This window comes from Perca fluviatilis, chromosome 7 (genome assembly GCF_010015445.1).
Source record: "Perca fluviatilis chromosome 7, GENO_Pfluv_1.0, whole genome shotgun sequence".
Classification (NCBI taxonomy): domain Eukaryota; kingdom Metazoa; phylum Chordata; class Actinopteri; order Perciformes; family Percidae; genus Perca; species Perca fluviatilis.
The window spans coordinates 20000475-20015976 of record NC_053118.1 but is presented as its reverse complement, the minus strand read 5'-3'; the positions used below and the strand labels follow the sequence as shown (position 1 = coordinate 20015976).

At 37.4% G+C, this 15502-nt stretch overlaps 3 protein-coding genes across 6 annotated transcripts; all 3 read left to right on the top strand.

The window, feature by feature from the left end:
* The first annotated feature begins 1820 nt into the window (after nucleotides 1–1820).
* Nucleotides 1821–7121, top strand: smpd5 (sphingomyelin phosphodiesterase 5). 3 transcript variants are annotated; one of them, XM_039806992.1, is made up of 9 exons: nucleotides 1879–2080; nucleotides 3242–3950; nucleotides 4086–4466; nucleotides 5494–5569; nucleotides 5684–5824; nucleotides 5917–6006; nucleotides 6094–6157; nucleotides 6327–6486; nucleotides 6720–7121. In XM_039806992.1, exons 2-9 carry the CDS (start codon nucleotides 3345–3347, stop codon nucleotides 6825–6827), a joined length of 1626 nt encoding a protein of 541 aa, XP_039662926.1. In that variant the 5' UTR covers nucleotides 1879–2080; nucleotides 3242–3344; the 3' UTR covers nucleotides 6828–7121. The 3 variants fall into 3 exon arrangements, with proteins under 3 accessions (XP_039662925.1, XP_039662924.1, XP_039662926.1); XM_039806991.1 differs by having other exon boundaries at nucleotides 1821–1909; nucleotides 3242–4466; XM_039806990.1 differs by having other exon boundaries at nucleotides 1878–2080; nucleotides 3242–4466.
* Nucleotides 7122–7296: 175 nt separating this feature from the next.
* On the top strand, nucleotides 7297–10128 carry malsu1 (mitochondrial assembly of ribosomal large subunit 1). Its single transcript, XM_039807250.1, has 4 exons — nucleotides 7297–7689; nucleotides 9132–9307; nucleotides 9401–9482; nucleotides 9602–10128. Exons 1-4 carry the CDS (start codon nucleotides 7374–7376, stop codon nucleotides 9754–9756), a joined length of 729 nt encoding a protein of 242 aa, XP_039663184.1. The 5' UTR covers nucleotides 7297–7373; the 3' UTR covers nucleotides 9757–10128.
* A 172-nt stretch (nucleotides 10129–10300) lies between these two features.
* Nucleotides 10301–15413, top strand: LOC120563129 (peptide YY-like). 2 transcript variants are annotated; one of them, XM_039807251.1, is made up of 5 exons: nucleotides 10301–11754; nucleotides 11947–12090; nucleotides 14159–14341; nucleotides 14450–14539; nucleotides 14916–15413. In XM_039807251.1, exons 1-5 carry the CDS (start codon nucleotides 11744–11746, stop codon nucleotides 14938–14940), a joined length of 453 nt encoding a protein of 150 aa, XP_039663185.1. In that variant the 5' UTR covers nucleotides 10301–11743; the 3' UTR covers nucleotides 14941–15413. The 2 variants fall into 2 exon arrangements, with proteins under 2 accessions (XP_039663185.1, XP_039663186.1); XM_039807252.1 differs by lacking the exon at nucleotides 14450–14539 and having other exon boundaries at nucleotides 10469–11754.
* Nucleotides 15414–15502: the final 89 nt, after the last annotated feature.

Here is a 15502-nt window from a genome sequence, read left to right as displayed (position 1 = left end):
TAAAAATGGGCAAACCGCAACAAAAGAAATCACAGTTACATATTTGCTTATTCATATACACTTTGTAAGTAAGCATGGTAAAACTGAACAGCCAACTTTATTGAGGCCATAAAGACAAAGCATTCAGTCTTTCTCAAACTGATTTCATGTACAAACAAAAAGGTCAACCTGTTAAAAGACAGTGGAACAGTGGTTCAGTGGGTTCTTATTTTAACCAATATTCAGTATTAAACTGGGGCAGTTTAATTTCTTAACCTGTTAAAGAAATAATCAGTTAAGCATATTGATGCCTGCTAAGCAGAAAGGATGTACTGTATGCCTAGCATCATGGATCATGAGATGAGTGAGTCGGTCAGGGACCTAGCCTGATAATCACATTGAATTACCATTTTGTTGCAGTTCATGTGGGCAGCAATTCAGAGGTCTGAAACCAGCCTATTGCATGCTAGGCCTATGTGTTATGTATGTATTTAAAATAAAATAAAATGCTGTTTAGTTGACAAGTGATGTCTAGGGTTGGAGCAGTGGTTGAAGAAGAATTCAGATCATTTACTTAAGTAAAAGTACTAATGCCACACTGTAAAAATACTCCGTTACAAGTAAAAGACCTGCATTGAAAATGTTATTCAAGTAAAAGTATGCAAGTAGCATCAGGAAAATCTACTTAAAGTATTAAAAGTAAAAGTACTCAATGCAGGAAAATGATTGAAAATAGTTCTGTTAGTCAACTAAGTGTTTAATCGGCTTATCATTTCAGTTGGACTTAAAGTATATATTGTTGAGTAGTTTAATTTATAATAAAATATCATATTTGTGTGTTTTGTAAAGTAACTAGAAACTAAATCTGTCAGATTAATGAAGTGGAGTAAAAGTAAAATAATTCTGTCTGAAATGTAGTGGAGGAGAAATATAAAGTGGCATAAAAAGAATAAAGTAAAGTACAAGTACCTCACATTTGTACTCAAGCACAGTACTTTAGTAAATGTAGTTACATTCCACCACTGGGTTGGAGTAATATCACTCGAGGGACTAAAAGCTATCATCATGAGTTTATTATGGGCCTTCCTATTATCTCTGCAAGATAATTGTTCCAGCAGGTGAAATAATCTTCAGCATTTATTAATTTATTCTGCAGCAACATTAATGTAGGCTACACATGCTGGACTATAGCTTGCTACACAGTGTACTTGATACCTGTAGATTAATACTTAACCTAAATTATAGGTTTTTGGCATGAAATGGTAAACATTTTGTCAAAATGAATAAATAAATGTAAACATGTAGGCCTATTATACTTGCAACCATGATGACTGCACAATAAATTGTACTGAAGTCACTGCATATTTAGTTGGATATTCTGAATCGAAGAGTACTCAGTTGGTTACGGTAACTATCCTCCTGTTTTATTTTTATTTTTAATCAATACAAAAGTATATACAATACATATAGGACATACAAAGACAAACACATTACAACATTGACAACACAAGGTTCAGGGGTATACAGGCAAAGAGGACAACAAGGCTTTTTATTCAATAGTACCAACCTTAGTCCAAGATGCTCCAAAATCAGTCCTGCAAGTTCACAAAGGTTGCATATCTTAAAAACAGGAAAGAAAGGTTTATAACCATTGAATTTGCATTTGTGGATGTGGTATTTACAAAGTAAATATAGCATTTATTATAAAATATTTTCCTTTATTTTCAATATATAAAAAAAAGGAACTAGTATATTATTCTGTCTGTCTGCTTTAGTTACTATCCTACTCAATAGTAGGTCAGCTCAGTGAAACGAGCTCAGGTAAGATCACGTGCCAGACGGGCCCGGCACCATGACAACCCCATTAGGGTGTGGCTTAATAAAACCCTCTGATGTCAATGCTGACGACAAGCCGCTGAGAGAAGTGTGGGTTAGTGTCTTACGTTCTTTACTGAACCGGTTATCTGTTTTTAAGTTAGAAACTGATCATTTCCTTTGAACATCTGACAACCCTAATTAATAAATCTAATAAAATAAGTATATTAGTACGTTGTTTGCTGTATGGGTTCACCAGACGGACTGACCCAGTTTTCGTGCTAAGGTAAGACAGCATCTGTGCTGCCACGTTAGCCGATTGTTTTAAGCTAGCTACGCAACAGAACAAGTGACAGCGTTCATTTTCGATAATTAAAAAGGTAGACTATTTAAAGCATGTGTTAAGTGTGAGATTTCAGTGCTCAGGTGCTATAATTATACCGCAACCATATGCGGTTATAAACATCAATGTTTATGCAATGTTTTAACGTCTTTCTAAATCGTCTATAAGTGAAACTGTTATTTTAGCATGCCTGCACACAGGCTCGTGGCCATTGCTGTCACAGCACCACCTAACCTAGCTACCTGTAGGAGTATCAACTGACCAGGCAGGCACAATGATACAGAAAGCTCGCATCCCTTGACGATAAAACACTTAAAGTTATGGTAGCCTGCTTTGAATGGGGTGATTGTAAATATAATTGGGGTGTTAGCTAGGGATTTGTTCCTGGTTGTATTCTGTCCTATTTTGTCCTGTTAATAGCCAAGGAACCGATAAAAGGTCCCTTGGTTATTATTGCATAGTATAGTAAAGAATAGAGCCCGACGTCTGCAATATGAGTGACCGCTTGAGTGCAACATACTGAAGGTTAAAGGGCAAATCCACGCTAAAACAGTGTTTGCATTATATGGTCAGATTTTTCACATTAAAATGTATAGTATCCAGACTTCTTGAATGTATGTCAGTGTATCACACGTTCTGAAAATATTATATTAGAGATACTATTTAAAATTGTTTTATCAGATTAGAAATGGAAAAAATAAAATCTATACAAGATTAGAAACATTTGTCTTAGGTTTTACCTTTGATACACCCAATGACTTCAGACTGTATAATTAATCTTTTAATACACACAAAGGTGTGGTGTTCAGACAGGCCCATATCGCCAGTGGTTAGCAACACTGTGCAGATGGTGACAGCTGGATTATAGGCTGCTTGCACCATGTTTTCTCTTTGCCTCCTTAAAAGTGATCATGATGCATTGCATAAGCATGCAGTAAGCTGGTCTGGTCTGTTTTTTACAATTGCATGTAAGGACATGAAGTCAATGTGAGAATGAAATCCAGTTATTCCTGAGAACCCACAATGTAACTGTTTAATATGGGTTGTAAGAATAGAGCTACGCCATTACATTTTAATCATTTTAATTTCTTTCTCTTGTCTTAGTGTCCAGTGGAGCCCATGAGTGAGACTTTGTCCTGGAATGAGGCTAGAACAGGAAGTCCCGATGTTGCTCATCCTGTTTGTTGCTTAGAAAAGGGGCAGAGGCATGGCCCTGCAGTCGTCTCCATTTCCTAATGGGTTTGTTGCAGGCATCCATGCTGTGGGATGGGCATTCATCCTGCCTTGCTTCTGGTTTCTTGATCGCCTCATTGCTGTGATCAAGTCCACTACCCTGGAGCAAACCCAGCGACTGGAGCAGGAATGCTACCTCCACCCACTCAAAATCTTCTTCAGCTCTATTATCTTCTTAATTCTTTTTCTTGCTACAGCCCCCTTGGCTCTTGTTGGATTTATTCTCTGGGCACCTCTTCAGGCCTGCCGCAGGCCCTTTTACTACCATAGAGAGACACCATTCTCACCAGAGAAGGAGACACACAGGGGCTTTGAGCTGGTAGGAAAGGCATCATTTGGATTTGCCACAGCCAACCTGTGTCTGTTGCCTGACAGCCTGGCTCGTTTCAACAACCTGGGGCACACCCAGCGCAGGGCGGCTGCCATCGGTCAGCACATTGTGCAGGGTGTGTGTCGACCCCATATCTGCATCTTTGTTGACTCCCCCAGCAGCTGTGGTACTCTCAGCCCCTCAAACAGCCTCATTCCCACAGTTAACTCACCTACATACGGGGCTACTGATAGACAAGCACAGCCCCCAGTGAGTCATCATTCCGATTTAGCTGAAGTACATGTTTCAATTCCAGAGTCCAATAGTCACGTGGTCTGTGTGCCCTGTGATGATACAGAGGAGCCGTCGTCTGACTCACCTTCTCCCATTTTCAATTCCAATCAGATTTCCAACCAGCAGGGCCGAGTAGGTCACCGGAGTGCCCCCCGAGCGTTGCTCTCCCAGGGTCTCCACCAGCAGGACGATATACCCTGGGAAGTGTCGTCATTGTTTCCAGCAAATGTGGACATACTGTGCCTAGAAGAGGTGTTTGATAAGAGGGCAGCACAGAAGCTCACCAAAGCACTAAGACCTGTGTTTGGACACATACTGTATGACGTTGGTGTGTATGCCTGCCAGCCACCATGCAGATGTTCCTCTTTCAAGTTCTTAAACAGTGGCTTGTTTCTAGCCAGCCGTTTCCCTGTGCTCGAGGCCCAGTACCGCTGTTTTCCCAACGGCCGTGGGGAAGACGCACTGGCTGCAAAGGGCCTCCTTTCTGCTAAGGTACCTTATTTAATATCATGTATTAGGCCACTATCAGTTAATGCAGTTGTCCTTTTTGTTTTGTGGAGTTCATATTTATTATTACTCATGCTTTTGTCACAGTATGAACACAGTGAAAATGTAAGTAAGTAAGGTTTATTTGTATAGCACCTTTCACAAGTGCTTCACAATAAAATGCAATACAACACAAGAAGTCACAATACAAGCAAATTGAAATACAAATAGAAAACATAACAAACAACCATAAAACCCACTCGACTAAGTAAAAGCCTGCTTGAACAGCAGAGTCTTCAGCTGCTTTTTAAAAGATTCGACACAATCCACACAACATAGCGAAAGTTTTAAAATGAGTGCGGGGAACCACTAATAGCATCTGACCTAATGATCTCAGACTACAGGGGGGGGATACGTAGCTGTATCAAATCAGAGATGTATGAAGGAACTTGACCGTGCAAGGCTCTGAAAGTAATGACCAGGATTTTAAATTGAATTCTGTACTGGACTGGTAACCAGTGAAGTGATGCTAAAACAGGTGTGATGTCTGCTCTTTTGTTAATGTGCATTAAAAGCCTTGCAGCAGAGTTCTGAACAGTCTGGAGATGATAAAGCCGATTCTTACTCAGACAGGTAAAAAGACTTATAGTAATCTAAACGTGAAGAAATGAAAGCATGAATAATCGTTCTTAATTCATCCTTAGTCACAAGTGTTCTTAACTTAGAAATATTTCTCAGTTGGAAGAAACAGTTCCTAACTAATAATTTAGAGTGCTGATCCAATGACATAGCTGAATCAAAAACCACACCTAAGCTCCTGAGACTCGGCTGGACAGACGAGCCTAAGTCCCCAATATGCTGCTTTATCTCAGGGATACGACTTTCAGGGGCGATAATAAGAGTTTCTGTTTTATCTGAGTTCAGAAGCAGAAAGTTGTCACATAACCACTGTTTGATACTAGTCAAAACAGTTTATTGAAGATGACCGTTTTAGAGAACTCAGTAATGATAATGTTTTTGGATTTTTTTTCAGGTGCTAATCGGGCAGAATCAGAAACAGAAGAATGTGGTTGGCTATTTTAACTGCACACATCTTCATGCACCAGAAGGCAAGTCAAATTTTCTGATTTGGTCTGCTCAGATTAACAAAAAATTTGGCATTTTCATTTTGAGAAAACAGAGAGATACGCCTGTTACAGCTGGTCTGGGTTTTCTTTAATCAGGTGAAGGGGAAATTCGCTGTGAGCAGTTGAACATGGTTACCAAGTGGATTGGCGATTTTCAAACTGCCAACAAACTGCCTGACGAGGATGTCGCTTTTGATGTACTCTGTGGAGATTTCAACTTTGACAACTGCTCACCTGGTGTGTTTCTGACAGTATTCTATTCTTTAATTAAGTAATGTTTTTTCTTTTCTGAAAGCAATTTTGTATTTAATTGTTTTCTGTTTGTCAAGATGACACCTTGGAACAGAATCACCATCTGTTTGAGGAATACAGAGATCCTTGCAGGGCAGGGCCTGGAAAAGAGAAGCCCTGGGTCATTGGTGCGTACCATTACAAGCAATTAGACTACATCAAATATGGCATACATACAAGACAAATAATAACAGTTTATTGGTTTGGATCTAAAGGTACTCTGCTGGAGCAGCCCACATTGTATGAAGATGACGTAAACACCCCAGAAAATTTACAAAGGTACACTCAGTTCTACTTTCTTAAGCCCCTGCACAGCACATCACTATGTGTGACATGATAGCTACATGGTAGCTATAATGTGACATGACCAGAACTCCTTACTCACTGTTTATTCACTGAAGCTGATCTGACGATCCACTCTGTCCTCTCTCTCTGTGTATCTGTGTAGAACCTTGGAGAGCGAGGATCTAAGAAAGCAGTATATCTCCCCTCCTGTTGCTGCAGAGGGCAGCCCTTTGGTTTACCCTGAGACTGGTCAGCCGTGGATTGGTCGTCGGATCGACTACATCCTATATCGCGAAAGCTCCATTTCAAAGCACTGCCGAACAGTACGTGTCCCTGTGTGTTTTTTTTCTTTTCTTCTACTCGGTCTTCTCCATTACTTCTCATTCAAGTTACAATTTACTTTTAGATGCCATATAATTCATTTAAACATTTGCATATGGCAAAACTACTGACTATGAGTCAGTACTTATAGAAAAGGTCTTAAAACAAGTTATCCCCCATTTTAAAAAGCATAAAGCATCATAAAAAAACATGCACTCTCGTTTTCTCCATCCAGGAAGTTGAAGAGGTGACCTTTATAACCCAGCTGGCTGGCCTTACAGACCATATTCCTGTGGGCATGAGACTGAATGTAATTATGGACTCTGACGGTGCTGATCAATGACGACTACAGTGAACAAAATATACAAAAATGGACATTGCTCTGATCTACACATGCACAACGTTTTGTTTACATACTTGAATTTGTGGTTTCTATGACAATGTGCTGACCAATAAGATTATACCTCAGGTTGAATTAATATAGAATTATTGAAATTTTTACAATCACTGTATGTTTACAATTTTATATATTACACCCCGTTAAGGACGGATGCATTGATTTTGTAAAACAATATATTTTTAGGATTTTTCACTCTGAAATTTTCCTACAGAAATAAATGTAAAGAATACAATTGTATACCTTGCCTCTTGTTTTTAATTTGCCATCAACTATTAGTGGTAATATTTGAATATGCCCATCTGATGTTCTGAGTTCGATACACTTTGGGGTCGATAGGGGGTGCTTTACATTTATTTCAGGCAAGTGACCAACGAAGGAGCCGCGCGAACCAATTAAAAGACAGTGACGAGAGTTACTTCCTGTTTTTAGCTCATTTTAGCATAGGTTCGTGGATGGCATTGACTGAAGTGTTATGTTGTACGAGTTAAAATGAATATGAATATGCTAAGTCGCTCTAAGAAGCTGGTATCCTCGGTATTTAAAAGTAGCGGTTTACTGGAGCAAACCGGTGTTTTTAGAAGCATCAGTTCGATCCCCAAATCTCGTGACAGTCTGTGTTTGCCTCGACGTTTTACATCAAGTTTATCCTCATGTCCGCACTGGCATCATGTCTCCGCCCGTCACTTAGACACAAAACGATTTTATTCAGAGATGTGTAGTGAAAGCAGTGATTCCAAGAGCAGCACTGGCCTGTTTCAAGAGGTATCGCATGAGATGGACTGTGACAGCAGTTCCCTGAGTCAAAGTAAGTAGCTTTTAGCTGAAAAGATTAGTCGACTAATCATTGAACCGGTCGATATAACAGATTAAATAGTTTTTTTGTTTTTTTTTAATGTTTTTTAAAGTCTTTTATAATTGAGTAATCTTGTAATTTTTACCATACGTCAAGTAAACTGAATATCTTTCTTGTTGCACTATTAGTTGGACACTGTTTTGTTACATATCCATATGGATAATAAAACATTTGAATAAGTCACCTTGGGGTTTGGGAAACTGTGATGGACATTTTTCATTGTTTTCTGACATTTAATAGACCAAATGATGAATCGATTAATAGAATAATATATTTTTTTAATTCATTAATTATAATGAACATTACACAACCCTAAATTGAATATATTGGGGTTTTTGTTTGTTGAACAAAACTACAAATTTAAAGACATCACATTGGGCTCTTATATGGTTGCAACTAACAATTATTAATTTGATTAATCTGCTGATTATTTCCCCAGATAATCGATTGATCATTTTGCCTATAAAATGTCCAAAAGTAGTGCAAAATGCCCATTGCAATTTCTCAGAGCCCGAGGTGACATCTTCAAATAGCTTGTTTGGAGTATTGGACTGTCCAATCAACAGTCCAAACTTCAAACATATTTAGTTTATTATAATACACTATATACATATACACAATTGCTGAAACCAGCAAATGTGTGGCTTTTTATGCTTGAAAAATAACTTAAAACGATTATCAAAATATCCAATCCACTTTATTTATATAGCACGATTTTAACAAACACAAGGTTTCCAAAGTGCTGCACAAAAAGATAAAACAGAATAAATAGATAACACAATAAAAGCACAATAAAAAGATGAGGTACCCAATATAAAGTAGATATAAGTAGAATAGATAAAAAAATAAAATGCACTGCCCGCACACAATAAAAATATGCAAGTATACACATAAGATCAACACTCTACCTGGTGTTAAAAGCCAAAGAAAAGAGGTGGGTTTTAAGAAGATTTTTAAAATTAGACCGAGAGGAGGCCTGTCTAATGTGCAGAGGCAGTCCATTCCAAAGTTTTGGAGCTGCAACAGCAGAAAAAAATAGTTGCTGAGTATTTTTCTGTTGATAGACTAATTGATTAATCGTTTCAGATTTAGGAATTGTGACGTGACTTTTTTTTTTTTGTGTTTTTTTTGACACGCCGACTAAACGATAAAGTGATTAATCAGGAAAATAATCAGCAAATTAATGGATATTGAGAAGATTGTTAGTTTCAGCCTTAGTAACTGTAATAGATGAGGCCCCTGAGTCACCCTGCATTGCTTTAATTATTGTATGTGATGGCATGTCTCTGTTTCAGCACAGATATACCATGCAATGAATGAAAAAAGATGCACTATAGCGTTCACATACTTTTGATTATTGTCACACAAAATGTTTTTACTTTTGTTTTCTTCAGGATCCTCTGAGACATTCACTCTCGATGTGCTGGTGTCTTTACTGCGTCAGGAAAATGCAGTGGACATCTGTGTGATTAAAGTACCAGAGCAGATCAAATACACAGAGAACTTCATTGTTGTCAGCGGTGTATCGCCGAGACACCTCCGCGCAATGGCACTTTATGCCATCAAAGTGGTAACTAACATTTGTTTTGTCATTCTCAAATGTTGATATGTGCAACTTGCGTTTTGTTTTTGAAACTTACACAATGAATGATTTTCCTCCCAGTATAAGTTTCTAAAGAAAGATGGCGCTCGGAATGTCAAGATCCAAGGAAAGGATGCAGAGGACTGGATGTGTATTGACTTCGGTATGCAAAGCGTAGAGATCCTATCTTCTAATGTCCACTTTAGACATTCTTTTATATAAACTGGTGTTTGTCGATAGTTACCAGTGGTGTTCACTTCCCTGCTCCTCTCTCTGTCTCAGGGAATATGGTTGTTCACTTCATGCTTCCAGAGACCCGAGAAGTTTACGAGCTGGAGAAACTCTGGACTCTCCGCATGTATGATGAGCAGCTGATGAGCATGCCCACGGAGACGCTACCAGAAGACTTCATATATGATGTGGAAGTAACAAAATGACACATCATCTAAGTTGTGAACAGACTTTACTGCTTTGTCACTTTGGATGCATCATTTCCTATCCCTGTGAGTAGAACTAAAAGCATATATTTTTTTTTTTTGTCACTTAAATTATAAAAAAAAACATTTTGTTTGGAATTAAGAAATTAAAATGGGTTGTACAGCAACACGGTAGGAATCACTGCCCCGTCATGTTGATTAATTGTGTACACCTTTCCTTTTCATATATTATTTGACCGATAGAGGGCATCAGGTGGTATTTGTAAAATCACAGTGTTTGTTTGAATGTTGTTGTTTTTTTTGGAGTCATGGAGAAAATGTGTAGGTTTTAACATATTGTTATGGTTAAAAATAAATTATTTTAATACCGTTCTAGATATCTTCAAATTTATTTTTTAAATATTCCCTTGTATTGCAACAGGTTTTTTCTTCTTCAGTCACATTTACTGCAAAGTATTGAATTTTACACAATTATTCAAACTAAAAGTACTCATGGCAAAGAATGGTCCCTTTCTGGTGTGGTGGTGGTCTTTTTTTGTTAAATGACTGACATTAAGAATGTAGTGGAGATAAATAATAAAGCCTCATGAAAAGTAAATATTCAAGAAAGTACCAAAACAGTTTCCCATTCACTCAGCAGTTGTCTGCCAGGAACAAGCCATTCCAGTTGATGCTTTCAACCAAATGGGATGATTGCTCAAGGAAAAAGAGAAGTTCTTGGCCAAAGTAGTAGTTGTGACATGCACTCACTCAGTACTTAACGTGTGCAAAGAGGTTTTTCAGGGAATTGGTAATATACAGATAGGTTGGTCTGCACTTGTTCTACAGTCTGCAACTGTGCCGTCTTTGGCAAATAACCAGCATTTAGGGTTTAACATGCTGTGCTATTCTAAATAAAATACGGTTTGTTTTGATTAAATTATAAAACTGATGGGTGAACATTTTCAGATCTCATCGCTATGATTTTTATAAACATTTGAGTTCCTGTCATGACATCACATTGAAATACACTGATACATTATCATTTGAAGATTAAAAAGTGCAGTTTTTTTTGTTAAGCAGACCAGCAGTTTAGTGGAGAATGAGATCCAAACAAGTCTCACACACACACACACACACACACACACACACACACAGAGTACCTTTTATAACTTCCTAGCAAGTGACCATTCCGTTTCATTGACTTGTTTTAAGTCATGCTGGATCAGAACATTAGCCAAATGTAAAAATGTAATGAAGTGGAAGATGCCTACACAGCCTGATGGAACTTGATGTTTGAAAGTTTTATGTGCCTTGTGGTTGTGTTGTTTGTACTTACATCGTTTGAAAGTGAAGAATGATTCACAGTAATAGTGAAATCTTAAGTTTCCATCTTTACACCCATCAAAAACCCACTAAAAAGCAACTATATGGACTTGAAATTGATGATCAATATTCAATATTTATAGTTTTAATAAAGACAAATAAAAAAATGTCAACTATTTTAATTTGTTAATGGTGGCATGTGTGAGTTTGTACAAAACCAATAAATGCAATCCTTTAATAAATGTAGTTTATGACCTTTTATGTCACTAACTATTAAACCAACTGCTTTCTAGTGGGTTAGCAAAATGACTTGAGAGGGAAAAATGAAACCGGTGAAAAAAATAGTTGTGTTTGACTCAAACATTGCTACTGTGGCTAATGTTCTCATTAGCTGCACTGCCATTTTACCCGCTGTTGTGTAGCCACTAATGGCCATAGTGTCTATGATGGAAGAGATTGAGGGAGATTAGTTAGCTTTTGGAAACTGCAGTAGCAGAGTCTTGCATAGTAGATTTATTGCTGGATAAGGAGCATTAGGTGGCACAAAAGTGTATTGTGATTGCACTTGTTTGCACCAGTATAACGCTTATCATCTTTTATTTGCAGATATATTTTCACCAGTGTATGTGCATGGCAACCACATATTGCACAGAGAAAAGAGATAATTAATTGAAAGCTGTTCATGACTCTCTGGTATGCAATTGGCTGTGCATAAATCATTTATCTCCACATGCCCCAACCACGCTTCAATCCTCTGCTAAAAGCCAATGTAGCATCTGTGCTGTTAGCATTCTAGTATTTTATTTGCTGTATAAAATCAAGTAAATAATAATATTATTAAGGAGTGAGTATTTAAGTTCTTTGATACAAGTCTGCGTCCTGCAGGTGGTTTGGCATTTGGCTGCATCTGGTGTTCTCTCAGTGGAGGGTGTTGATGAGGAGTATTACGAGAGAGCACATCAACCGTATCAGACATGGCACTAAAGGGCTCTCTGTGCTTTATCCACCTGGTCTTCATTTGTTGGCAAGGTATTCTGCAAGCTGATGTGACTAAGTGTTTAAATCAGGCATTTATGATTGGCCTTCTCTTTCTCCACTACATTTCCAATGTATTTTAGTTTTGACAGTGTTTTAGAACTTTGCTCTCTGGAAATTTTGGAGCATTCATGTTGACAGATTTGTATTGACCGTCAACAGGATAGCATGGGAGTGATACTTTGATATGTCTATTTAAATCATTGTATTAAAATGTAAGCACTTTTTTGCTGATTCATATGCTTATATTATTATTATTATTATTATAATGAGGCTAAAAGTAAGAAGTTTGTATTTCCTTTTCAAAGACTGTGCTGTCGCTCTGGAATAGAGTTCTCGACTAGAACTATGACTGTCATAAGAAAACAATCTACTGTCAAATTTCACTAGAGTGCTCTTCGAAGAAAGTAGTTGCCATTAAAGTAATCTTACCATTTAGGGGCTGAAAGCTTTTTGTGCCCTCTATCAACTGGAATTGAAAATCTATGGGTTTGAGTGATTTACTGTCCTTTCTTGTATGATTTGGTGTCATTTGAGGGATGCTTCCTGGTTTGGCCAAAATTGTTCAGTTATTGTCTTAATAAAACTGTGTCTCCGTCAGTAGGGTTTAAAGTGGAGTTATAGTGCCACGGTTTTGCATTCATGTAGATTACGTACACTAGATTTTAATATAAAATGCATGGATTCATACAGTATTTACATTTATTAATGAGTTTGAGACTTTCGAAGATTTTTTTTTTCCTGCTGAATTACAACTGCTAACCCCTCAAAACATTTGACTTAATCACTTATATAAGTATTATATCAGGACTTTTATCATCATGTGATAAGGACTACCATCTGCCTTGTCTTTTAATTCTTAGTTTTCTAACAGCATTATATATTTCAGAATATCTGTGCATAATTAAATTGATTAATGTTTTTGTTTCTTGATGCAGACCCCCTCTGCATTTCTCTATAAACTGAAACATCATCATATTTCAACTTAATGTGAAAACAACAGACCATTATCGGCCATTTCAAGTTACACGCCATTGGTTTTATTGAGACTTGTCACGCTGGCCGTGACTCTTAAGTGGACACTCTAAATGAAAAGAGGTTTGTCTCCGCTCTTGCCACTACTTTGGCAAGGAATATACTTTGCCATTAAAACTTACTTTTGAACAGAAGTGAAATTTGCTGTAATTAAGGGTACGCTTTTCTACCTTTCAAACATTTAAGGCCTACCTACTGGATTTAATGTAGAAACAATAATGATTAAGGATAAAATAACTACATTTCAAGTTGATATGAATCAATTATGTGTGCGTATGTGAATTTATACGTAATTAACATTATAATTTGCTGCAAAGGTGGTGATCATGTTGTAAAACACAAGTGTGGTCATTCAGGAATAATTCAATCCTCAAAGCACACATGTTGACTGATGCAGGAAATGTGTAATGCAGTTAATTTCAATATACTGAAAAAAAAAAACACGTACACATTCAAGTCAAATAATTAACATGTTAATTAATTCTTTTCACAATAATGTAACTGAGTATCTCCATTTGTTTCATTGCCTTGGCACTCAGGGATTACTTAACCAATAAGGCAGTAGATATTTCTCAGGAGTACCCTAAAAGTGAATGAAATGACCCTCCCTCCCCATCTGACACACACTGTATAAAGCACAGGCAATGTTGGGAATCTGACAAAGGTACCTTGAACAGCGAGAAAGCCGACTACAGCAGAAGTGTTGCATTATAATGTAAGCGATATTTTTTATTTCTTACCTTTAAATTGAAAGGCACACTTTCGACTGAATTTCAGTAAGTATGGTTGGATCTGGCAGCTTTAATGTTGTATCTGTATCTATTTAATGGAGTAGCAATACAATATGGAGCTTCTACTTCTGATTTTGGCATTGTGACATTGTTGAATAATACTTTTTGTATTATACATTTTGTCTATTCATTTTTATGGTGGAGTAACACTCCAATATGGAGCTTCTATTTCGGATTTTGGCATTGTGACATTGTTGAATAATACTTTTGTATTATGCATTTTGACTGTGATCCAGGGTTCGCTCCAGTGCTGTGATGTCGCTGAGTATTCTGGCTCTCTGTCTGCTGGCTTGTATTCACTCTGGCATAAACGCATACCCAGCCAAGCCGGCCAGTCCCCGGGAAGGCGCACCACCTGAGGAGCTTGCCAAATATTATTCTGCTCTAAGACACTACATCAATCTCATTACAAGACAGAGGTTAGTTCTTCTTTGTTCATATTTCTAGCACATACTGTAATTTCAGGTCATTTTTAAAGTACATGCAAAGAAGTATTGATATGTTGCTTGACTCTTTTCCATGCATAGGTATGGGAAAAGAGACACCCCAGATACTATATTTTCAGATGTGTTGGTGAGGGAGAGCACAGAGAGTATTCCAGAATCAAACTACGTCAGGTAAATTATATTAAAATGTTGCTTTTTATACATTTTGTAAAGCCTTTTTAAAAGCTAAATTGTGTTGTCTATGTCAGTTTTATGCAATATAATGTATAGTTTGGCATGATAAAATATGTGAGATGAAACACCAGAAAAGTGCAAACTCCCAATCAATGCAGTGTAATTCAATACAACAGCCATATGTTTGCACTGTGTCAAAAAAGTGCTGAGTTTTAAGGTTGTAGTAAGTTGTGGTGTTGGATTAATTAGTATTGAGAGATGTTTTTAATTCACTGTCTTCCACTTGTATATGAATAGGGACAGGAAAACATATTTCATAGGTTTTAATGTTTGTCAAAAACAACAATTTTTATTTAACTTCCTTGTGTTATAGGTATGATGGGCTGCCACTGTGGTGATGCTGCTGGAGCTCTCATATCCAGACTGTCTTTCCCACAAAGCTGCTGCCACGTCTGTTACTGACATGAAATGAACTTGTGCTGCATGGAATAAACATTGTGTAATGCAACTATTTTAGTCTGTAATGTTGTTAAATGGGTCAACATGTCAATAACATGTTGACCCATTATCTCACTCTGGCTCATTTGGATTGACATATACCAAACCAGATCCAACAATTGGCTCACCATTAGGGTTCCTTGCACGCGTTCGGATCTTGGTAAAACGGCCTTTTTCTTCGATGCCCTTAGCACATGGAATGCTCTGCAACAAACTCCAAGGTTAGAGGTTACTCCCATCTGCTACTTTGCTCATGTTTATTTGTCATTGCTGTTGTTTTTGTGTATGACTCTTGATGTAAACTCGTCGTAATTGAAAATGAGGGAAACCTCAATGCCCTACGAGTATAAATAAAGGTTAAATAAAAATAAAATACCTTGCATGTGGAGTATCTACAGTGTAGGTATGTTAAACAATATATCATGTGTGTCATGCAGTGATGGAGTAACAGTGCTCTCTACT